This window comes from Artemia sp. Qi Xiang Cuo, chromosome 6, assembly GCF_049724085.1.
Source record: "Artemia sp. Qi Xiang Cuo chromosome 6, ASM4972408v1, whole genome shotgun sequence".
Lineage (NCBI taxonomy): Eukaryota > Metazoa > Arthropoda > Branchiopoda > Anostraca > Artemiidae > Artemia > Artemia sp. Qi Xiang Cuo.
The window spans coordinates 31,189,474-31,213,811 of record NC_142799.1 but is presented as its reverse complement, the minus strand read 5'-3'; the positions used below and the strand labels follow the sequence as shown (position 1 = coordinate 31,213,811).

General features: G+C 35.7%; 1 protein-coding gene across 1 annotated transcript in view; it reads left to right on the top strand.

The window, feature by feature from the left end:
- The window catches only part of LOC148951117 (uncharacterized), a 159,218-nt gene that overhangs the window by 14,545 nt on the left and 120,335 nt on the right, over positions 1 to 24,338 (top strand). The window contains exons 2-4 of the mRNA XM_089091001.1: positions 4,232 to 4,369; positions 21,356 to 21,523; positions 22,888 to 23,148. Coding sequence (XP_088947127.1) covers positions 4,232 to 4,369; positions 21,356 to 21,523; positions 22,888 to 23,148 — 567 coding nt within the window. The remainder of the gene's footprint in view (positions 1 to 4,231; positions 4,370 to 21,355; positions 21,524 to 22,887; positions 23,149 to 24,338) is intronic.

Sequence of the window (24,338 nt, the reverse complement as noted above, 5' to 3'; positions counted from 1 at the left end):
TAATGTTTAGGAACAGGCGGGGAATCCCTAAAAAACCAAACCTTACTATACCCATCAAACCAGATTATACCCACCAAACCAGATCCGTAGGTACATGCACTGGAAAGGTGTCATGGAATAGATTATACCCACCAAACCAGATTCATAGGTACATGCACTGAAAAGGTGCTATGGAATGTAAAGTGGGACAAATAACATGGAGATTGCTATATGTCTCCTAGAAATGGTACTTAGATAACTACTCCCCCCTACCTATCAGAAACCCCCCCCCCCGGAAAACGTCTGTATACTTCCCAATAACCAATACTATATGTTATAAGTTAACATTGGGTAAAGTTCATAACTTTCAGCCCTCCCCCCGGGGACTTTGGGGATTAAGTCATCTTAAAAGACATTTTTATCATATTTTCGACCATACTGAACAAAATGGCTATCTCAAAATTTTTATCGGGTGACTTTGGAAAAAAATGAGCGTGGGAAGGGGCCTAGTTGCATTCCATATTTTTTGGTCAATTAAAAAGGGCAGTAGAACTTTTAAATTCCATTCCAGTGAGTCCTCTCACGATATTCTAGGACAATTGGGTCAATACGATCACCCCTCGGAAAAAAAACAAATAAACACGCATCCGTGATCTTTCTTCTGGCAAAAAATGCAAAATTCCACATTTTTGTAGATAGGTGCTTGAAACCTCTATAGTAGGGTTCTCTGATACGCTGAATGTGATGGTGTGATTTTCATTAAGGTTCTATAATTTTTAGGGGGCCTTTCCTCCTTTTTTCTAAAATCAGCCAAATTTTCTCAAGCGTGTAACTTTTGATGGGTTAGACTAAACTTGATGAAACTTATATGTTTGCAAGTAGCATCAAAATCTCATTCTTCTATGATGTATCTATCTATCATTAATATATACGTTGAACAAAATCGGTGACATTGGGCATCCCTGTTTTAAACCTATTCGCGTCAAAATTCTCCCGGATACCTTACCGAGTATTCTAACAACTAGGCCTACTGAACTATACATTCCTACAATTAAACTAGCAAAACTTATAAGTAATCCGATCTCCAAAAGTCGCTTAACTAGCATAACTCTGATCACATCATCAAAATCCCCTCTTACGTTTAGGAACACTACTTAAATCCTACCCCCTCTTTTTATGAATCCTTTTCTAACTATACTATGCAAAATAAAAAACCTGCTCTATTGTATCCCTTCTTTTCTAAGCCCGCCCTGCTCCTCTATTAATTTCCATAATTATTCTAGCCATTTTCTTAGCCGACTATCTACTATCTTACAAAAATATTGCTAACTATGGGAGAAATCTGGATCAGTCGGTAACTTGAGAATTCTTTGCTATTTTCTTTTTTATATAATGGTACAGCTATAGGTGTTGTCCATTCTATAAAAATATGTGGCTGAAAATGACAGTTAAAACGGGTATGCATACTTCTTTTGCCCTTTTCCATACTCGTAGTGGAATTCCGTCTCTACCTGTAGCTTTTTCCTTAGCTGATTTCATAGCCTCCTATATCTTCTGTTCCGAAATTGGTGCTCTCAATATCGTGTCTCCTTCTATTATGGGTCCAAAAGGTATAATTTCTGGTAAAATGTTTTGGAGATCTTCTTTCATTCGGTTTCCGTTTACCGATTGTGTCCTGAGGTGCTGTTCCCACTCTTCAGGTTCCAAAAAACATGTCTCGTGTGCCTCTCTCTTCAGCGACCTATGTACAGCTTTCCAGAATTGGTGTGTATCCTTTTCCCTGAATCGTTTAATAAGTTCTTTTTCTTTCTTCGCTGCTTCGCATTGATTTTTTTTCTCTTATCATCTTCTTATACCGCTTTCTATTCTCTCTGTAAAATTTTTAATTATTCTCTATTCCCTGCGGCTGGGATGAGCGTAAATTCCTCAGGGTCTCTTGTACAAAAAGTCAAAGACTCTCTCACTCATAATCAAAAAATATTTTCGTCGATTTCTTCTCTTTCCGTAGTTCGCATTTCTGCCTCAGCGACTCTTCTAAGTTACATACTGCTTCACTTACTTTGCCCACTTAAACTAACTCAATAATTTTCTCCATCTCTTTCTCTAAATTTTCGTTTCCTACATTAACCTTAAATGAATTTTCATCATAAATATCTACTCTTCTCTCTATTTTGTATTTTTTCTTAAATCTAGTACACTTTTCTCCAAAACCTTTTCTATAACCTTATTTTTCCGTCGACGATCTCCTACTCTGATCTCTAACAGCAATGGCAAATGGTAAGAGCCAACTATTTCCAGAACCTCAAAATCCGCACAGCAGGACAACAACAACTAAAATATAATCAATTAAACTTGGGTTCTTACCTGACAAACATGTAAACTCTCCTATCCCCTTATACTTTCCAACCCTCCCATTAACCATAACCAAACCATACTCCCCACAAAAACGTAAAAGCTTACTTCCCCAAGTGCTCTTTCTCCTTCCCTTTTCCTTTGTATACCTTACCCTTAAATTCTCCAAACTTTCTTCTTCTTGAATTGAAGGATCTGCAAAATTAAAACCCTCACAAGTTTCACGTTGTTCTAAAAAATCGGCCGTGTACGCATTATAATCCCCCATCAATAAAAATCCCATGCGCGGGTACTTCAAACGTAAAGCAGCCATTTCCTCAGACAGAAGTTTCCAAGTATCTTCGTTTGAATATGAGCTAGACTGAGGCGGTAAATATATGGAACCTAACATAATATACATTACTGAGCACTTTAAACGAAGCATAGTCCACACAACATTCTCAGATTTACTAGGTAGCCTTTTAACTGAAGCAAACGTTCTTTCTTTCACGAACACATATAGGCCCCCGTACGTTCTACTATTTCTACTTTTTTCCCTGTATGCTTTAAACTCTTCATATCCCTCAATATTCACAGTTTCCTCTACATTTTTTCACGTCAACACTTCAAAATCGTTTGTTTGTTTAATCCTTTCCATCTTTTCACTTGTAAGACCTTGAATATTCCAATGACCAAACAAAAATGTTCAAATTGTTTCCCATGACCCGCGAGTTCCTATTTTTCACTGATTTTTCTATCATTCTCCATTCTTGCTGCCTTTCATGGTTATTGTTCTACACTACTATTGAGGCTTATATCTCGCTTAATCGACTTCTGATAACCGTTATCTTAGCCCATACTCCAAAAAGCTGATTTGTGTCTCCTGATTGAGAACCGGAAACTGCTTGTTCTTTCCCTGCAAGTTTGGGAGCTCGTTCCCTCCGCTGGATTGTTTGCGGCTTCAACTTGGGTACGTCGATTATATGATCACTCAGTGCCAGTTTTTCTATTATACTCCTGATGCTTCTGATGCATGGGCGCTCCAAAAAACAGCGGAAGATTTACTAGATGTTTTCCATAGAAATTGCCTACGGATTGTATTGGTTACACGATTGATTGATCGTATTACAAACAGTAGGCTGTACGAGAAGTATTGTTCAATTAACCCGCTTTCTATGGCTATAATAAAAGAAAGGTTGAGATGGCTAGGGCACGTTCTGCGGATTATGGATGACAGATTGCCAAAGGTTGTCTTTCTTGGCCAACCGTCTAGGACTAAACGAAAAGCAGGTTGTTCTTAGTTGGGGCAGGAGGTTTTCGCAAAGATATATATAGGGGAAATGGAAACTTCCTGTGATAGTGTAAAGAAGGAGGGTTTGATAGATTGAGATGGAGGAGGATCGTGCATAGCTGTGTTGGCCCCAAGCAGCTTAGTGCTGCGATGAGTTGTTAGTAGTAATATTAGTGGCTTACTATGTTACTCAACACCAAATAGGCCTGATTAAAGCCTGATATTGGACACTTAAGTAAAGGGAATTAGAATCATGCTTTTTACGATAGTCAACAAACTGAAATAGCAAAAAATTATTAAAAAGGCAGGACACAGAAATTTTTTAGTTACCACTATCACCAAAGGATTTGTCTCGTTTCAGAACTGAAGAAACGCGACCGGTGAACAATTTATACAGAAACATAGACTGGACATAACAAACTAGAAATAATGCTGCACATGAACTCAGATTGAAGAAACATAAAAATCTAACAATCTAGAGGAAATATTGTCAATAAATTTCAACAATCTAAAACACAAGTAACTAAGCAATTTTTGTACTCTTTAATCGAGCACAAAAATAACCCTAACTAAGAACAGATTCAACGGTTGGCTCACATGCATTTTCCTGAAAAAATTACATCTTTGCAGGACCCTGTCCCAACCAAACCCTGGACTGATGTTCTTGATGCTACAAAACCTGCTCCAAAATGTTCACAGTTCTTGTATCCAACGATTAATATTGAAGGGCAGGAAGATTGCTTGTACTTGAATGTGTACACCCCAAAGGTAAAGACTTGTACATCTTTAATTTATATCTTCGATCTCTGTTTCGAATGAAATTTTGAAAATAATAAAAAGTTTCAAGATTTGGCAAATCTAAAAAGGTCTAAAATCAAAATAACATATTGTAAAATAGATAGAAAAGGGGATCCACGCCCCCTCCCAATCTTTGGTTCTTACCTCTAAAGTATTAAATTTACTTAAAACTAACGTAAAACAAAAAAGATTAAAATAAGTGGGTCACAGCCATTTAATGCGCTTTATCAGCCTGTCGGAAATCGCACGCAGTTTAAATTTAGTTTTTTCTTTCGCTGTTCTGTAAGTTTTTAAATGTCTGAATATAAAAGGGTTTTTAAGTTTGAGGTGGAGAATTGTCCTGTTATGAATGAGGTACATTTTACATGGCCGGTATAAAATCAAGACGTGGTATCTATGCAGGCAGGATGATTTTTGAGTATATCTAGTCTTTCTGTAAACTATTCTAAGGAGTAGAAAATTGCATAAAGACAAGTCTACATCTGTTATAATCTGTAGAAGCAATAAATCTTTATGTAACTTTGGTTTGAGTCAGATTTTCTTTTAAGATTATATGCCTAATAATTACATACATTATTGATTAAATAAAGCGATCGTTTGCCGGGAACTTTTGTCTAAAATTTACTGTATTTTGTTTCATTTTGTATGCAATTTAATTGCTCTTTTTATTTGAGAGTTTTTTACTAAAAGTATTTAAAAATAAACTTATTCCTATAAAAATAAAAATCCTGAAATATATTCCCTGTCCCCCAACCACCACTGGTATTTTGGCGTCTGCCCCCCCCCCTGGAAGATTTTCTGCCGGTGCCCTTGCTAAATAATTGTATTCTTTCTTATGAACGTTTTATCAACCTTCATGATGTTTTTCTTTAATTGATGCTTCTTCTTTTGATAATTTACAGTTTTTTTCTCAATTTGACAAGAGGCAAATGCGGAAAGGGTAACAACGTTCTACATACCTGTGCACTTTCTCCTTTTTTGCGCTTGTTTCTTTTAAAATACGGCCAAAAATCGAAACTCTGCAATCAGAGTTTCACATTCCAATTAATGGCCGTCATCTGAATCCGTTTGTATTCATCAAAAAATAACCGCCCCATTCTTGTACAGCAAAATATCTATGTCTTAATTAATTTTTTGTCTTCATATTGTCCACCCTTAAAGAGACCTTTTATATGTAGATAATCAAATTGATATAAATTGAATAAAAGTTAGAAAAGGGACTAAGAAAAATGTTCTATAAATATAGAATATTTTTTTAAGGAATATTTTTCTTCAATACCATATTTTAACCATTACATTGCGAATTACCCTTTAACCGATTCTTAGAAAGGGCCTGTTTTAATTTGGTGTTTTGTTTTTTAGGTTTCTTTTGTTTTTATTTTGTTCTTAGAGCTTTTGTGTTTATATTTTATACCCTTATGTACTTCTGTGTAGTGAGGACGGGTCAAACGGTAAAAATTCGCATATTTAATCTTTTTTCACTGGCTGGAAGTATCATTGTTAATCTTCTTCACAATTTGCTTCATTTTGTCATGCATAGCCAGTGTGGTCTTGGAATTATTAACTCAATTCTTTTACCTTTACGCTAAAGTTTTACTCTTTGTCCCTATCTTTTAAGGACGACTGGTGGAACGCAAATTCCGTTAAATGAAATAACAAGTATTTTTAAAGCCCTTTAAAATTGTCCTTTACTTTCATTTGAAACCAAACTTGTTTTTAAGCTTAACTAACTTTTCAATTAAAAATATGGTTTCTGATGCAATAACTGACTGATGCAATGTGTTGGCACGCAATGCATGTGATGCAACATTATAACTGATGCCACATGTCGACGAATAAACAAATTATCAAGTTCGCTAATAAATGGACAGAAAATACCTTAGATTCTACAATGCTGGGGAATTGGAACTCGACAAATATCCATTATTGCATGATGTAAATTGTCTCTACATCAATCGAGGCTCAGACCTTAGGGCTTACAAGTCATAAATTTATTAACAGAACAATGTATTTTATGATAATATTATCTAACGCTCTGTATTAATTAATCTAAAAAGGTTAATTTCTGGAGATTCTGATTTGAGTTCCTGATTTTTAAAACTTTTAAACGTCCTCAGATTTCTACTACCCTAAAATATTCACCTGGTCTAAGAAAATATACAGTGTAAAATGTGTAAAGAGATTCTAGAGATTCATTGAGAAGCAAGAATGAAAATGTAGTTTTTCATTACTCCAAACTCCAAAAACTGTCGAAAAAAACCCAACTTTAAATAGAAAGTTTTTAATTTGTTTATCATAAATACTATAGCCCGTTTTGTAAATTTGAGCTTAAAGTTACAGGTACATTAAGCATTGATCAGTTTTGATGATCAAAATCCATTAAGCATTGATTAGCTTTGTCAATCAAGTTTCTTTATTTTTCTTTGAAACTGTATTAGGTAAGCTCTATAACATTGGTACATTTCTTTGTAAACCAAACTGTTGGGAAATCCATAATTAATTTAATTTAATTAATTAAAAAGGACACTAATTGTCCAAAATATGACATATACATTAGTCAAGCTGACACACTAGTGTCTTTGGGCTTAAGGCGCGATGGATGTCAACTAAGCTTGGCTATCTCTTAAATGCTAAGCATTTTTTAGCTGTCTTTGATTTTTAGCTGTTTTTTGGCTGCACTTGAATAATTTTGTCAGTTTTTCTGTTGGTTTATAAAAAAGAAAGAGAAGAATATTTGTATTGAAACAAAAACTAAAGCCGATACATATTTTTTTCTGATATTGGAGATAAACTCCAAAACTGATTTCATGTTTGCTTTCTGAAGTGCTACATCCCATAATCTCGCAAATATTGTCAAAAGATAGAGTAAAAAAGATCTATAGATTGATTGGATTTTTGTTTTACAATGTGTTTAATGAACACAGTTAAAAAGCTTCGCGTAATAACTCTCCAAATTGGAAAACAATCATCAAAGGGGTGAATAGCTGTCAAATTATAGTATATCTTGACGCACAAATTAACACAAGCGGTTTTCTACTTGGCTGTGGGTCAAAGCGATTCAGCCGCTAGCTAATAGGTTCAAATTAAACGTAAGATAACGAGCTGTGAGATGCCAAAGCAGGGAAATTTTATCTCGAAGCCTTAGGCTATAATCGGACATATTTTTTATCTGGAAATCAACTACGCTGAACAAAATGGCTATCTAAAAATTTGTATTGGATGTGTTTGGGGGAATGATGGGCGTGGGGGGATAGTTGACCTTCAATCACTTTCGACTATTATAAAGGGCACTAGGCCCTTGAATTTCCAATCGAATGAACTTTTTTGAAGTTTCTACGACAACACCTTCTATAAAAACCTTATATGTCCCCAGGGCATAACTTCTAACCCTTGCCCTTAGGGTTGATGGGGAGTGTCCTCCTCAAAAACATATTTTTTTATCTGGAAATCAATTACACTGAACAAAATTGCTATCCCAAATCTTGATTGGATGTGTTTGGGGGAATGATGGGTGTTGGGGGGGGCTAGTTGCCCTCCAATCCCTTTCGACTATTAAAAAGGGTACTAGCCCTTCAAATTTCCAATCGAATGAGCCTGTTTTGAAGTTTCTAAGACAAAACCTTCTATAAAAGCATTATATGCTCCCAGGGCATAATTTAAAACCCGTTACCTGAGGGTGGTGGGGGAGTGTCCTCCTCAAAAATATATTTTATTTCTGGAAATCAACTACGATGAACAAAATGGCTATCGCAAAATTTTGATTGGATGTGTTTGGGGAAATGATGGGCGTGGGGGGGGGGCTAGTTGCCCTCCAATCACTTTCGACTATTGAAAAGTGCACTAGAACTCTCAATTTCCAATCGAATGAGCCCCTTTTGAAATTTTTACGACGACCCCTTCCATATGAAGTGCCCTGCTCTAAAGGGAAAAAATAATAAATAGTACATTGTGCCAACATCGTTCTTATATGCCCCCAGGGCATAACTTAAAACCCTTGCTCCAAGGGTTGTAGGGAAGTCTCCTCCTCAAAAATATATTTTCTATCTGGAAATCAACTACGCTGAACAAAATGGTTATCTCAAAATTTTGATTGGATGTGCTTAGGAGAATGATGGGCGTGGGGGGGCTAGTTGCCCTCCAATCACTTTCGTCTATTAAAAAGGGCACTAGCCACTCCAGTTTCCAATTTAAATAGTCCTTTTCGAAGTTTGTACGACAATTCGTTCGATACGCAGTGGCCGGCTGAAGAAGAAAAAAAAAAGACACACACACATTGTGCCCACATCGTTCTTTACTTAGGCAGCGCTAGCGAGCTGTCTATGATTGGGCAACTTATCTCAAGTTCGTAACTTTTGATAGGTAACATTAACCTCAATGAATTTTGTATATTCTGAAAAAGCATCAAAATTCAATTATTTTGATGTATCTATTGTTACCAAGACTCTGTTGGTTAGAGTTTTCGTTACTATTGAGCAGTATCGTTTCTTACTTACAGTTCGTTACCACGAACAGTTTCAAACAGTTCGTGGTAACGAGTTATAAAGTAAGAAGCAACTCGGTCCAGCAATAACCAAAACCTTAGAAAATGAAATTATGATAAAAATAGACACATCGAAAGAATCATCCTCTTGTGCCATTTTCTCAAATATAAATTTATTAAGTTTAATTTTAGCCACCAGAGCCTGAAAAAATTTGCTGGTTTTCAAATAAGGGGGGGGGAGGGACAACCCCCAAAATTTAAACAACCTTAATTATTATCGTGCCATCAGATTTAGCATTTAGCAGATTTAGTATCAGATTAGATTTTCCAAGAAGATGGGGAGGGAGCTTATTCGAACAGAAATAAAAAGTTCAAGTGCCCTTTTTAAGTGACCAGGAAGATTGGAGGACAACTTGCCCCCTCCCACGCCTATTTTCCCCCCGAAGACATCTATTCAAAGTTTTAATATAGCTATTTGATTCATCATAGTTGAAAGGTTCAGTAACAATGCTTTTGGTGATAATATGACCGTCCACAGTCCACAGTCGTTTGGGAAAGGGCTGTAACTTACGCAATTGGCTCATATTTTTTACATAGAAATTGTTATTGGAAGCATATGGAAATTTGTCGGTGTAATTGTCTGCGGAATGATTGGATTTTTGTTTTACAATGTGTTTAATTTGGAGGGATTTTCCTATAAAGAAAAATTTCCGAGGGAAATTATCCAGGAGAATGTTAAATGAGGGGGAGGAAAATTCCTGGAGTGACTTGAAAAATGGTCAGAAATTAAATAAGACAGATTTTTTTTACTAAAAGTAAGGAACAGCATTAAAACTTGCAGAAATTATTCCGTATATGAGGAGATTGACCTTTCACCAATCCTTGCTCTTTGCGCTAAATTCTTAAAGTTCTTTAAAAATACTTCTTTTTCAAATTCATCGGGTCTTGTGTTTGGGCAGTCTTTCTCAGAGAAATGTGACAAAAAGTCAAACTTTAGCGTAAAGAGCAACGGCTGAAGTAGGGGCAACCCCCCTTATATACTGAATAATTTCTCTTCGTTTTAAGTTATAATGTTGCTTTTTACTTTCAGTCGACAGAAAACTTGATTTTTTAGATTTACTTAACCGAAAAAAATTAATAGAAGGGTCATATTAAGTGACATGGCAAGACGTGTACCTTTTCAGTCAATAATTTAAAAACTTTTTCCACAAAGTAAATTTTCAAAGAAAAGTAAAGAGCTCCATTACACCAAAAATGAGCAGAAATGAAGTCAAACAATCTTCAAAGTGTAAAATACCACAAATCACCATCAATAAATAAATGAAAACCAAAAAGAACAGAAGTTACAATAAATAACCGATTCGAACTCAAAACGAACAAAAATTAACATGAGTAGGGTTGACAGCCCCTATGCTCTCTCAAGACCAGAACTTCATGTGCACTTTACTAAAAAAAGAAAAAACTAATGATCGTGAAAGGCCAGTTTAGTATATATATACTGATATTTATTCCTGAAAGTTTTAATAATTTTGTATTTATTAAACTCAAAAAAGCGGAACTACTTTTTATAAATTTTGTTTTCAGGAAAGTGCAAATTATGTTCTGGTCTTGTGAAGGTATGGGGGTTGTCAAACCTACTCATGTTAATTTTTACTCGTTTTGAGTATGACTCTGCTATTTATTGTATTGTTGCTATTTGTATGTTGGAGAAACTTTTTCAGCAGTTTTTGATCTTAACACAAATAATAATTTTTAATTTAATTTTATGCCTCCTCAAATTAACCTGAAAAATAAAACTTAAAACCATTCCCAAAGAATTCTATCTGTGATTTTTGACAATATGGATACATTTACACACTGTTGATTTATATAAATTGTAAGAGCAGAAGTAGTAATAAAAATAGTCCCAAAAATTTCAACTCAATACCCCCAGGCCTTCACGAGACAAATCGCCTTTTTATTTAGCTTTAAAGCAACATTTCGTTTTAAAGTATAATGGGCAAATTGCATAACTGTGGGGGGTTGATATACCCATTATCTACAGAGACATTGCTACTGGACCGTTTTACTATGCTGAACAAAATGGCGGTCTGAAAATTAAATTGGATGTGCTGGGAAAACAAATGGGCTTGGGAGGGGGACTACTTGCCTTCTAATCACTTTTGATTCTTAAAATGGTCACTAGAATTTTTAAGTTCCAGTCCAACCAGTACCTTTTAAAGTTTCAATGATATTGCTAGCTATTATAGAGTGGTGCTGCCTATAATATTGCTTATATTTCGTTTTGATAACCTTCGTACGTATAGCTTTTTCGTTTAATTGAAACGCCCCCCAAAACGTTCCCTAAAAGTTTCACTTCAATACTCTTAGTGTTATCAGTTCCAGTAACTGTTACAGACAGTGCCTTCTGGTTAGTTCAAAATCCTTGGCAATTTACCCTTAAAGGTCTAAATTAATAATGTAAGCCGTTCTAGAGATATTGCTTTGTCACCTTTTTGAAAATCTACATTCTCATAGTACGTATCGACTTAGTTGAACGTCTGCCTAAATATTCCCTCAAAGCTTTACCTTAATACCCTTAACTTAAGTAGTAGCAAAAGTTGTAGTAGCAATTGTATTATTAGTAGCAGTATGTACATACTGCAGTATGCGCCGTTGGTTTCTTCAGCATCCCCTTCAACTCAAACTAAAAGCTGGAATTTAATTCCATCCAGCGTTTCTGAAGCATTGCTGATACGTCCTCTTGACAACTTGCATACAGACGGAGTGTTCTGATTCAGTTCACCTCCCCCCTCAAAATTCCATGAAAATTTCTTCTTCATACCCTTAAGCCTAGTTGTAATAGTAGTCGCAGTTGTAGTATTATTATTAATAGTAGCATTAACAGTAATAGTACTAGTACTAGTAGCAGCAGTAGTATTAACGTATTGCCTTTTGGAGAGTTGAACATCCCTCTTCTTGTCCCGGAAGTTTCAACTTAAAACAAATAGCAGTTGCTATAACATTGCTGATATGTCCTTTTGAAAACTTGTATATTTATATTATTTTTGAAATTTTTATCCTTAATGCTCTTAGCCTTACAAGTAGTTGTTATAGTAGTAGCAAGAAACAGAAGTAGTAGTAAATATAGCTGTGGCAGTGGTAATATTATTAGTAGTAGCGTGCACCTATTCCCTTTAGGTTAATTGATCTTCCCCTTTAAGTATTCATTGAACGTTCCAACTTAATGTCCAAATCCTTTCTTGAAATACGCTCTTTTGACAATGTATATGCATATAGTACCAATTGAGTTAGTTCAAATCTCCCCTCAATATTTTAAATGTAGTAGTGTAGTACAAGCAGTAGTAATAATGGTAGCACTAATAGAGGTGGTAGTTGCAGTAGTAATAGTAGCGCGCAAATATTACCTTTATGGTCAATTGGTCATCTCCCTTATAATTTCCTGAACGTTCAAAATTGATATGCTCAGTCATTCCTGAGTTAAGCCCTTTTGGTAACAAGTATACACATAACGTGTTTTGATTTACTTCAACTCTCTCTTCAACAATCTCTGAAAGGCTTACCAGAATGCCCTTTGTCTTTTTGGACAGTTGTAGAAGTAGCAGTAGCATGCAAATATTACCTTCTTGGTCAGTTGGTCATCTCTCATGTCTATTTCTGAAAGTTCCAAATTAATATACTCAGTCATGCCTGAGTCACGCCTTTTTGACAACCTGTATGCACATAACGTGTTTTGATTTAGTTCAATACATCTCTTAGAAAGGTCCAGAATAACTTCCAAATACCAATCAAAAATCTCACCCGAGGTTTGTTTGACCACCCATTCCATCAAAACCTTACATACCCCCAGGGCTTAACTTACAGCCTTTGTCCCAGGGATATGGGGGGGGGTGTCAACCCTAAATGCATTGTCGATGATAATGGTAGATGGTAATAATCGTACCTAAGCTAAGAATGTCAGGTCTTGATTTTTCTTCAAACGATAATTTCGACAGGACCTTTGCCTGTCATCATCAGGTTGAAATTCAAGTGAATTTCAAATTATGATTTGAAGAAAAATCAAGACCTGACATCCATAGCTTAGGTAAGCTTATAACAATCTACCATTATCATGTATAAGAGTCAGGTTGGCCTCAGAGAATATATTGGATGCATTGTCATACATCATTTCGACTATTTTGAACAAGATGGCCATCTCACAATTTTGTTGAGATATGCTTCAGGAAAAGAAAGTATCAGAAGAGGTGGGGGGGGTCTAGTTGCCCTCAATCACTTTTGGCTCTTAAACGGGAACTTGAACTTTTATTTTCATAGACAGCGCGCTAGCGCTGCCTAAGTAAAGAACGATGTGGGCACAATGTGTTGTTTTTTAGTTCTCCATACCCGGGCACTTCGTATCGAAGGAGTTATTGTAGAAACTTCGGAAAGGGCTCATTCGATTGAAAATTGGAGGGGATAGTGCCCTTTTTAATAGTCAAAAGTGATTGGAGGGCTACTAGCCCCCCCCCCCCACCGCCCATCATTCCCCTAACATATCCAATTAAAATTTCGAGACAGCCATTTTGTTCAGCGTAGTTGATTTCCAGATAGAAAATATGTTTTTGAGGAGGATACTCCCCCACAGCCCTCAGGGAAAGGGTTTTAAGTTATGCTCTTGGGGCATATAAGGTTTTTAAAGAAGGCGTTGTCGTAGAAACTTAAGAAAAAGCTCATTTGATTTGAAATTCAAAGGGCTATTACCCTTTTTAATATTCGAAAGTGATTAAAGGGCTACTAGCCCCCCACCCACGCCCATAATTCCCCCAAACACATCCAATAAAAATTTTGAGATAGCCATTTTGTTCAGCATAGTTGATTTCCAGCTATAAAACATATTTTTGAGGAGGACACTCCCCCACAACCCTCAAGGCAAGGATTATAAGTTATGCCGTGGGGGCATATAAGGTTTTTATTGAAATCTTTGTCGTAGAAACTTCAAACAGGCTCATTCCATTGGAAATTAAAAGGGCTAGTACCTGTTTTAATAGTCGAAAGTGATTTGAGGGCAACTAACCACCCTCTCACGCCCACCTTTTCCCCAAACACATCGAATCAAAATTTTTAGATAGCCATTTTCTTCAACGTAGTTGAAAGTTTTGGAAATTAGGTCTTTAAGGATGATAACGCCTCCCCCCAAAGCCCTCAGGGCAAGGGTCGTAAGTTATGCCATGGGGGCATATAAAGTTTTTATTGAAAGCGTTGTCGTAGAAACTTAAAAAGGACTCATTCGAATGGAAATTGAAAGGGCTAGTGCCTTTTTTAATAGTTGAAAGTGATTGGATAGCGACTAACGCCCCTCTCACACCCACCATTTTCCAAAACACATCGAATTAAAATTCTAAGATATCCATTTTGTTCAACGTAGTTGAAAGTTCTGGAAATTTGGTCTTTTAGTATGAAACCCCCCCCCCCAGAGCCCTCAGTGCAAGGATTGTAATTTATGCCCTGGGGCATAAAAAGTTTTTATTGAAAGCGTTGTCGTAGATACTTCAAAACAGCTCATTCAATTGGAAATTGAAAGGGCTAGTGCCTTTTTGATAGTTGAAAATTATTGGATAGCGACTAACGCCCCTCTAGTTGAACGTTCTGAAAATTAGGTCCTTTAGGATGATAATCCCCTCAGAGCCCTCAGTGCAAGGGTTATAAGTTATGCCCTGGGGGCATATAGGGTTTATATTGAAAGTTGTTGTATAAATTATAGGCAGCGCAATCGCGCTGCCTAAGTAAAGAACGGGGACACTCGAGAACGAGACAAGAAACGGGGATTAAGTAATGAGGAGGACACTCCCCCACAGTCCTCAGGGCAAGGGTTTTAATTTATGTCCTGGGGGCATACAAGAACGATGTTGGCACAATGTATTATTTATTAATTTTTTCATTTAGAGCAGGGCACTTCGTATCGAAGAAGTTGTCATAGAAACTTCAAAAAGGGCTCATTCAATTGGAAATTGGAGTGGCTTATGCCCTTTTAAATAATCGAAAGTGATTGGAAGGCGACTAACACCCCTTCCACGCCCACCATTTCCCAAAACACACCCAATCAAAATTTTGAGATAGCCATTAATTTCAGCGTAGTTGATTTCCAGATAGAAATTATGTTTTTGAGGACAGTCCCCCTTAGGGCAAGGGTTGTAAGTTATGCCCTGGAGGCATATAAGGTTTCTTATAGAAGGCTTTGTCGTAGAAACTTTAAAAAAGGCTCATTCGATTGGAAATTCAAAGGGTTAGTGCCCTTTTAAATAGTCGAAATATGATTAGAGGGCAACTAACCCGCCTCTCACGCCCACCTTTTCCCCAAACACATTTAATCAAAACTTTGACATAGCCATTTTATTCAACGTAGTTTTAAGTTTTGTAAATTAGGTCTTTGAGGATGACAACCCCTCGCTCCCACAGCCCTCAGGGCAAGGGTTGTAAATTATGCCCAGGGGGCATATAAGGTTTTTGTATAACGCGTTGTCGTAGAAACTTCAAAAAGGGCTCATTTGATTGGAAATTGAAATGGCTAGTGCCCTTTTTAATAGTCGAAAGTGATTGGAAAGCAACTAACAACCCTTCCAAGCCCACTCTTTCCCCAAACACATCCAATAAAGATTTTGAGATAGCCATTTTGTTCCACGCAGTTTTAAGTTCAGGAAATTATATCTTTGAGCAGGAAACTCCCCCCACAGTCTTCAGGGCAAGGGTTATAATTTATGCCCTTAGGGCATATAAGGTTTTTTTTTAAATCTGTCTCATGGAAATTTAAAAAGGAACTAAATCGATTGGGAAGTCAAATAGCTGGTGCCCTTTTGAATGGTCGAAGGTGATTTGAAGGCAACTAACCCCCCTCTCACGCCCTTCTTTTCTCCAAACATATCTAATCAAATTTTTTAGATAGCTATTTTATTCAACGTATTTGAAAGTTTTGTAAATTAAGTCTTTAAGGATGACAACCCCCCCCCCCAGAGCCCTCGGGGCAAGGGTTGTAAGTTATGCCCTGGGGGCATATAAGGCTTTTATAGAAAACGTTGGCGTAGAAACTTAAACAGGGCTCATTCAATTGGAAATTTAAAGGGTTAGTGCCTTTTTTTAATAGTTGAAATTGTTTGGGGAGTGACTGACAGCTCTCTCATGCCCATCATATTCCCAAACATATCCAATAAAAATTTTACGAATCTCATTCTGTTCAACGTAGTTGAAAGTTCTTGAAATTAGGTCTTTTAGGATGATAACCACCTCAGAACCCTCAGTGCAAGTGTTGTAAGTTATGCCCTGGGGGTATATAAAGTTTATATAGAAAATTGTTATAGAAATTTCAAAAAGGGTTTATTTGATTGGAAATTGGAATCGCCCTTTTTAATAGTCGAAAGTGAGTGGAGAGTATTTAATCCCCATTGCCCCAAAAACCTTCAGTCAAAGTTTAGAGATAGCCATTTTGTTCAACGTAGTTGAAAGTTCTGAAAATTATTTATTTAAGGATGACAAACCCCCCAGAGCCCCAAGGGCAAAGGTTATAAGTTCTGCCCTGGGGGCATATAAGGTTCTTATAGATAGAGTTGTCATAAAACTTCAAAAGAGGCTTATTCAATTCAAAACTAAGAGGTCTAGTGCCCTTTTTATTAGTCGAAAGTGATTGGAGGGTAACTAACCCCCCTCTCACGCCCACCATTCCCCCAAACACATCCGATCAAAATTTTCAGATAGCCATTTTGTTCAACGTAGTAGAAAGTTCAGGATGTTAGTTCTTTGGGAATGACAACCCCCCAGCGCTCAGGGCAAGGGTTGTAAGTTATGACCTGGCGGCATATAAGATTTTTATTGAAAGTTGTGCCGTAGAAACTTCAAAATGGCTCATTTGATTGGAAATTGAAAGGGCTAGGGCCATTTTTAATAGTTGAAAGCTATTGGAGAACGACTACCACCCCTCTCACGCCCACAATTCCCGCATACACATCCAATCAAAATTTTGAAATAGCCATGTTGTTTAACGTAGTTGAAAGCTCTGGAAATCCGGTCTTAGAGGATGACCACCACCCTAACAGACCTTAGGGTAAGGGTTGTAATTTATGCCCTGGGGGCATATAAGTTGTTTATAGAAAGTGTTGCCGTTTCCAAAAGAGCTCATTCGAATGGAAATCGAAAGGCCTAGTGCCCTTTTTAATAGTCGAAAGTGATTGGAAGGCTTGACATTTTTATAGTGAAGATCGAAGTGGGTATAAGGTGTTATTTTTTGTTGTTGTTGTTGTTTAGATCAGGTCACTTCGTATCGAAGGAGTTGTCGTGGGAACTTCGAAAAGGGCTCAATCGATTGAAAATAGAAAGGGCTGATGCCCTTTTTAATAGTCGAAAGTGATTTGAGGGCAACTAATCCCCCTTCCGCACCCACGACCACCATCCTTTTTCGGCTCTTAAAATTTAACCAAATCAAAATAGCGTAAGTGTATCCAAGCTGTCAAAGAAAGTAAACAGATTTTTTTGAGAATGGTATCAAGTTTTTCATTTCAGGCCAACTAGAGGAGGTATGAAACTAAATTAATCAGCACTATTTGTGTCCAGATTTTTAAAAGGGTGTATGTGGTTAAAAATTGCTGAAAATTTTTATCTAGCATACAAATACCAAGCCAAACTATAAAGTCTTAAAAAACGAAAAGATTTAAAGTATTATTATCTTTTTCTCTGAAAAGACTATGTCAATATAAAATGAACAGAAATTAATTTAAAAAAAACTTTTTCCACAAAATAAGTTTTTCAAAGAAAAGTAAAGAACTTGAATAAACAAAAAATGAGCAAAAATTAAATCAAATAATCAACCAAGCGTGAAGCTACCACAAATCAGCATCGATAAATAAATGAATCCCAAAACGAACAGAAATTACAATTATTAACCGAGTCAAACTCAAAACGAGCAGAAATAAACATAAGTTGGGCGCAAAACCCCTATGCCTTCCCAAGGCCAGAACGAAATTTGCACTTTACTGAAAAAATATAAATGCTTTTAATTTTATAACTTTAATAAATCAAATAACATTAACATTTTGATTACTAAATATCAACATATGTGTATTAAACTGACAATGCACATTCATTTATATTTTTTCAGTAAAGTGCAAATTTTGTTCTGGCCTTGGGAAGGCATAGGGGTTTTGCGCCTAATTTATGTTGATCTCGCTCATTTTGAGTTTGACTCGGTTATTTATTGTGATTTCTATTCGTTTAGGGTTTTGTTTATTTATCAATGCCGATTTGTGGAAGTTTCAAGCTTGGTTTATTGTTTGATTCTATTTTTGCTCATTTTTGGTTAAATGGAGTTCTTTATTTTTCTTTGAAAAACTAATTTTGTGGAATTTTTTTTTTAATTAATCCAATTAAAAGAGTCTCCTCTAAAGTATATACAGCCATCCTTCCATAAAGTCCTTTTATGCCTCCCGCGCATAACTTACAACCCTTGCCCCCAGGTTCTTTTGGGTTGTTTCAACCGCAAATATTTTGTCATTTAATCTTGAGACTACTTTGAATAAAATGGCAATCTCTAAATTTTCATCAGATGCATTTGAGAAAAATAGAACGTGAAGGGGGTGGGGGAGCAAGTTACCCTCTGATCACTCTGACTCTTAAGAACGTCGTTAGAACTTATGATATCTAATTCAATGAGACCCCTCCAAAGTTTATACGACCACCCTTTCAACAAAATCTTATATGACCCCATGAACATAACTTACAATCCGTGCCCTGAGGGGTTTTTACTCTCAAAAACATAATTTCCAGACTTTTCAACTACGCCAAACAAAATGGGTATTTAAAAATCTTGTTTGGATTTGTTTATCAAACAGTTCGTTGTAACGAACTGTAAGTAAGGAGCGAAACTGCTCAATAGTAACCGAAAATCTAAAAAACAGAATTATGAGACCAATGGATAATCAAAAGAATTTTATTCTTATGCTGAATTCAAATATATAAGTTTGATTAAATTTGGTCTTACCCATCAAAAGCTATGAGCCTGAGAAAATTCGCCTAATTTTCGAAAAAAGAGGGAAAGATCCCCTTAAAGTCATATAATCTTAATGAAAATCACATCATCAGATTTAGTGCATCAGAGAACCCTACTGTAGAGGTTTCAAGCTTCTATCTGCAAAAATGTCGACTTTTGTATTTTCTGCCAAAAGAAAGATCACGGATGCGTCTGTATTTGCTTGTTTTTCTTTTTTTCTTTTGTTTTTCCCAGGGGTGATCGCGTTGATCCAGTGGTCCCAGAATAATGTGAGAGGGCTCATTCGAACGGAAATTAAAAGTTCTAGTCCCTTTTTCAAATGATCAAAAATATTGGAGGGCAACTAGGCCCTCTCTCCCACCCCTTATTCCCCAAAATCGTCCTATTAAAATTTTGAGATTGCTCTTTTGTTCATCTTAGTTGAAAGTCCCAATAACTATGCCTTGGATATAACAAGACCCCCCCCCCCCAGTCCCAGCAGAAAAGTCTTTAATTTGTACAAATTTCCTATTGTTTCTGCATAGTATTTGTTATTGGGAAGCATTCATACATTTTTTGGTGGGAAGACGAATTTTCTGCTGTTCCTTTTTTTCACGGAGGAAGTTCTCATCGGGAAGGAAGTTTCCAGGGGGTGAACTTGTCAGAGGGAATTGTAAACTGGGGAATTTGCCAGAATTCCAATATTAAATTCTTTTTGTATTTCTTGCTTTCTCTTTTCCGTCTCAATTTTACGCGTGGAGTGTTTTGAGGGTATTTGTCTTGGGTAAATTTTCACCGGAATTGAATTGTATAGAGGATATATCCGTGGGGGGAGTATTTCTTTTTGGACGTGGAAGTAGTAATCAATGTTATACATTGCCGAGACATATAGCAATCTGTATGTTATTTGCCGAGACGTATACACCTTTTCAAAGAGATTCAGAACTCCCTCACATGGCCTTATACTTCTATAGAAGCTATACGAATTACCATCTTGTGCTAGTTGGGAATTGCGTAATATGTTATGAAGGACAAGTTTCTTACGTAATTTATGTAGACTAGATTTCTACTTCGTGATATATATGGTATACATGCCTTTTAGGGTAAATCCGTGTCAGAAAACCAGCGTATCTTGTTTAGATGTTAATATATTCAGTTATTTTTTTGTATATATTCAAGTTTCAGATTAGAATTTTCTACAGTTTGAATAGTTCATTCATTCTATCAGTATCTATATTTTGCGATCATTTACATTGATAGAGATATTGAATCTTCTAAGAGACTTCTGGTGAGTAAAATTTTTTCATATTATAATAAAAAAGAAATCAATTTTTGTCTCGCCATTAAGTTAAGGAAGAATTTCCTTTACCTTTATTACTTACGCTTTTTTTCACCGTGCTGTTTGCTCTTTTAAAAAGCTTCCTATGTTAATTAAACAGTACTTGTGTTTCAATTTTAGTAAATATTCAAAAAAAAAGAGGCAGGTTCACTTTGATTTTGGCTCATAGTATATGAAAAATTAAAATAGAATTTGCATATTAGTTTCGGCAGATTTAATCCGGATATGAAGGGTCACCCCCTCCTCAATATCATGCTCTTTACGCTAAAGCTGTTAGAACTTTCAAAAGAGATTCCTATTTTAATTAAAAAGTCCATGTTTTTTTTTCTTCAAATTTTGGTAAATATTCAAAACAGGGCCAGTCAGTGTTGCTATTAAATAATCAAATCGCTTTTCATCCTTCCGCTTGAAAAGGGTGTTAATATTCAAACAGGGCGGGTAGTTTCACCAATAAAATAATCAAATCACTACGTTCATCTACCTGAAAAGGGATGTTTTCTCACTATCTGATTAAGAAGAGCATGTTTACAAATTTGTTGGCTAAAAATGGCTTTCTCAAAATTCAGTTACGAATTAACTTACGAATTAACTTACATAACGAAACTTCTATATTTATATGTTTTTATCACATGTATTAAGGAGTTTACCCCTAGTCAATACCTCGCTCTGTACGCTAAAGTTCGAATTTTGTTCAAATCAAGAACTCTTGAATCACAAAGGCCGGTTAATTAGAATAGAGCACTCTTTTGAAAGTGCTAAAAAAAAACTTTAGCGTAAAGGGGTGAGATATTGACTAGAGGGCGACCCCCTTCATATACTTAATAATTTTTTGGTTTAGGTTATGTCGGAGTCTTCCTTCTTCCTTTTTTTCTGTGATTTTAAGTATTTCGCAATTTAGGTATATAAAAAGTTTTAAAAGCTATGCATATAAAAAAAAGATATATAATTGTCAACTTTTTGTGTTTGGTACTACGGAATTGATAGGCCCAGTGCCCTCCATTAATATTCTGAATAAGTAAAAATTGAAGTAGCTAATTAAATTGAGTAATTTTTTTCAACTTTTGGGGGTTTGGTACTGTGATATTGAAGGGGGGCAGTGCCCTCTCATAAGCTAAATAGTTTGAAAACTGAAAATGATTTTTATTTTAGAATGTTGTTGAGCAGCCATCGCAGCAAAAACGTGCAAAATTGGATGAAACTCAGGATAACACTGAGACGGGATTAATTGAATCATTGAATGCAATCAGATCAATTGTAATTCGTCTCGCACCGCACTCCGGAGAGAAGGAATCTGGCAACCTAGCTGTGATTATCGACGTAAGTTTTAAATAGATATTCTGAAAATATTTTAATTATTATGTAAATCGACTCCTTATGTGCATGCGGTGAATAATGCTATTTCGTGATTGACATGTAAAAATTTGCGACACAATATAGCTGAATTAGCATGCATATATTTAGGGTAATGAGATACAGGAACCTTCTAGGTGTTACAAATTTTATAGGCCTGTGTACAATTCAAAAATTACCAGTTTTATTGGAACTCAAACATCGTCTGCGGAACATGTACTCGCCTTGTTTTACCAGTTTTAATGGTTTTAAGCTATTACTAAAACCTTTATAAACACCAGCTTTGGTGAAAATCAACGCTACCAGTGGAATACCAAATAAAATATATATAAATATGAAATAAAATCCTGATTCATACAGCCTTGAGCATCCTCAAATTCAATGAGGAAGATTATTCTAGTTGATTTGTATACACATGTCAAATGTGTGGAGATCTATTTACTTCTTAGAAGATGGGGGAGGGGTATTAGAAGTGTGGATCTAGATCCTGAATTTGGACCAAATTTTGAATGCAGGAAGTTCAAACTGGGCGTCAACAGCTCATTATGTTATTTTTATTATTATAAAACAATTTCAATTAAATACACGAGAATATTCAAAGGAAAAGAAGACATTGAACTGAAATCTAACGAGACCTAAATCTCCAAAGGTCATTATTTTATTTTATAATTAAACAATTTCAATCAAATAAACGAGAATATTCAAAACACCAAAAGCCTTGGCTATTCTAATTTTAAAATGTTAATTCCAATATGTAAATAAAGAAATAATAAATGTTGCGCTTAATGTTCTATTAACCAAACCAATTACCATTTAACTAGGCTTAGGTCTTTGGCTGCATTAGAGAGTTAATTTTTTTTTTTTTTTACTAAATAATATTATACATCATTCACATCATTCATTCACGTACATATGGATGGGATGGGATGAGGCGGGGTTGACTTTCTAAGGGCTTTTGCCCCCCTCCGTCAAGATTTTAAGATTTACTCTATAATTCTTTATCAGTTTCCCCCTCTAGCTAATTAAATTGTGTCATTTTTTTTTCAAACGTTGGGAGTTTGGTACTGTGATATTCGCAATTTTAGTATATAAGTTTTAAAAGCTTTGCATATAAAATTGAAACAGATCTATAATAGTCAACTTTTTGTGTTTGATACTATGGAATTGAAGACCAAATGCCCTCCGTTAATATTCTGAATAAGTAAGAATTGAGCTAGCTAATTAAACTGTGTCATTTTTCAGCTTTTGGGAGTTTGGTACTGTGGTATTGAAGGGGCAGTGCCCACTCGTAAGCTAAATAGTTTGAAAACTGAAAGTTATTTTTATTTTAGAATGCTATTGATCACCCATCGCAACAAAAGTGTGCAAAATTGAATGAAGCCCAGGACAACGCTGAGACAGGGGTAATCAAACCATTAAATTCAATCAAGCCAAGTGTCAGCTCTATAGAGACCACTATGCAACCTGGAAGAAAATTTAAGAGGGAATTGATGCTTTCATATAATGCATCAGCCTCATCTGGTCAAGATCAGGAGAACACTTCTCTTCATGCTTTGCCAGGGACTTCAGATGTACAAGTGCAGTTTGAATTTGTAAATATACTTTTTTTTCTCTCCGTATTTTTGAAAATAAGGCAAATTTTCTCAAGCACGTAACTTTTGATGAGTAAAACTAAACTTAAATTTGTTTCTACAACTATTCTATAATAATCCTATTTTATTTTATTTCATTAGCATTAACCAAATTAGTAGTATATAAAAGAGTGGTTATAATGCAGAAGTAGCAAATAGCTTATCATGCTTTTCTATAGATCTATAAACCTTACCTGTAATTTCTCTTTTAAGCAAGATGTTTTCTAATGCCAAAATCCATTATTTCATTAAACAAACTCTATATAAACAAACCACTATTTCACAGTTGGCTGTTGAACAAACATCCTTAAACTAAGATGTGTTTGCAGTTAGCTTTGTGCGTATTTAGTTCTTATCAAAATAACCCATCGGAAAGGTTGAAAATTTGAATGTTAATCTGACAGGTAAAAATGAATGCGAATCACTCGTTATAAAGTGGTCCAAATAACCGGATGTTTTTATCTTAGAGATGAAGAGATATTAACGCGAGAAAGGGGTTCTTAATAATTTCAAATGTGACAGCGCAGGGATGTCGAAAACAAATGGTACATGCAGAAATTACGTTTAGAGATTATTTGGGCGAAACCATTTTAGACATTTTAGGGAATTATTTCGGCGAAACAGTTAGAGAAATTTTAAAAGATAATTTCAGAAGATGTTTTTCGAAAAGGATTTGAGGCTGAAACTCGAGGGTTGTTATAATAAAAAAGTTCTATTTGAACAGCGTTGTAAAGTACCGTACCCCAACTTAAAAGGGCTCCAATCCCCATACTCCAACCCCGAAGGAAGCTCCCGATCCCCAAAGATCCCCCCGGACTCTAAACAGGACCACCCAGCCCTCAGCCAGGTCAACACACGACTAAAAATAACCATGTTTTTCAACTTTATGAAATAATGCATATTTCACATAGAAAATAAAACATTTTTTCTACAGATTAATGAAATAGCACTGCTATTGGAATGATGCAACATCACAATTTACTGAATTAAGTTTGACATCGCCACTGGACATAACAGACGACCCTACATTATTTCTAGATAACGTGGAATGGCAAAGGGATTCCCTTAATGATGTTTTTTAGAATATAGCTTGCCTAGACGATCTAACTTGTGATATAGATATGATAGAGGATCCAAATTGGGTAGATAGA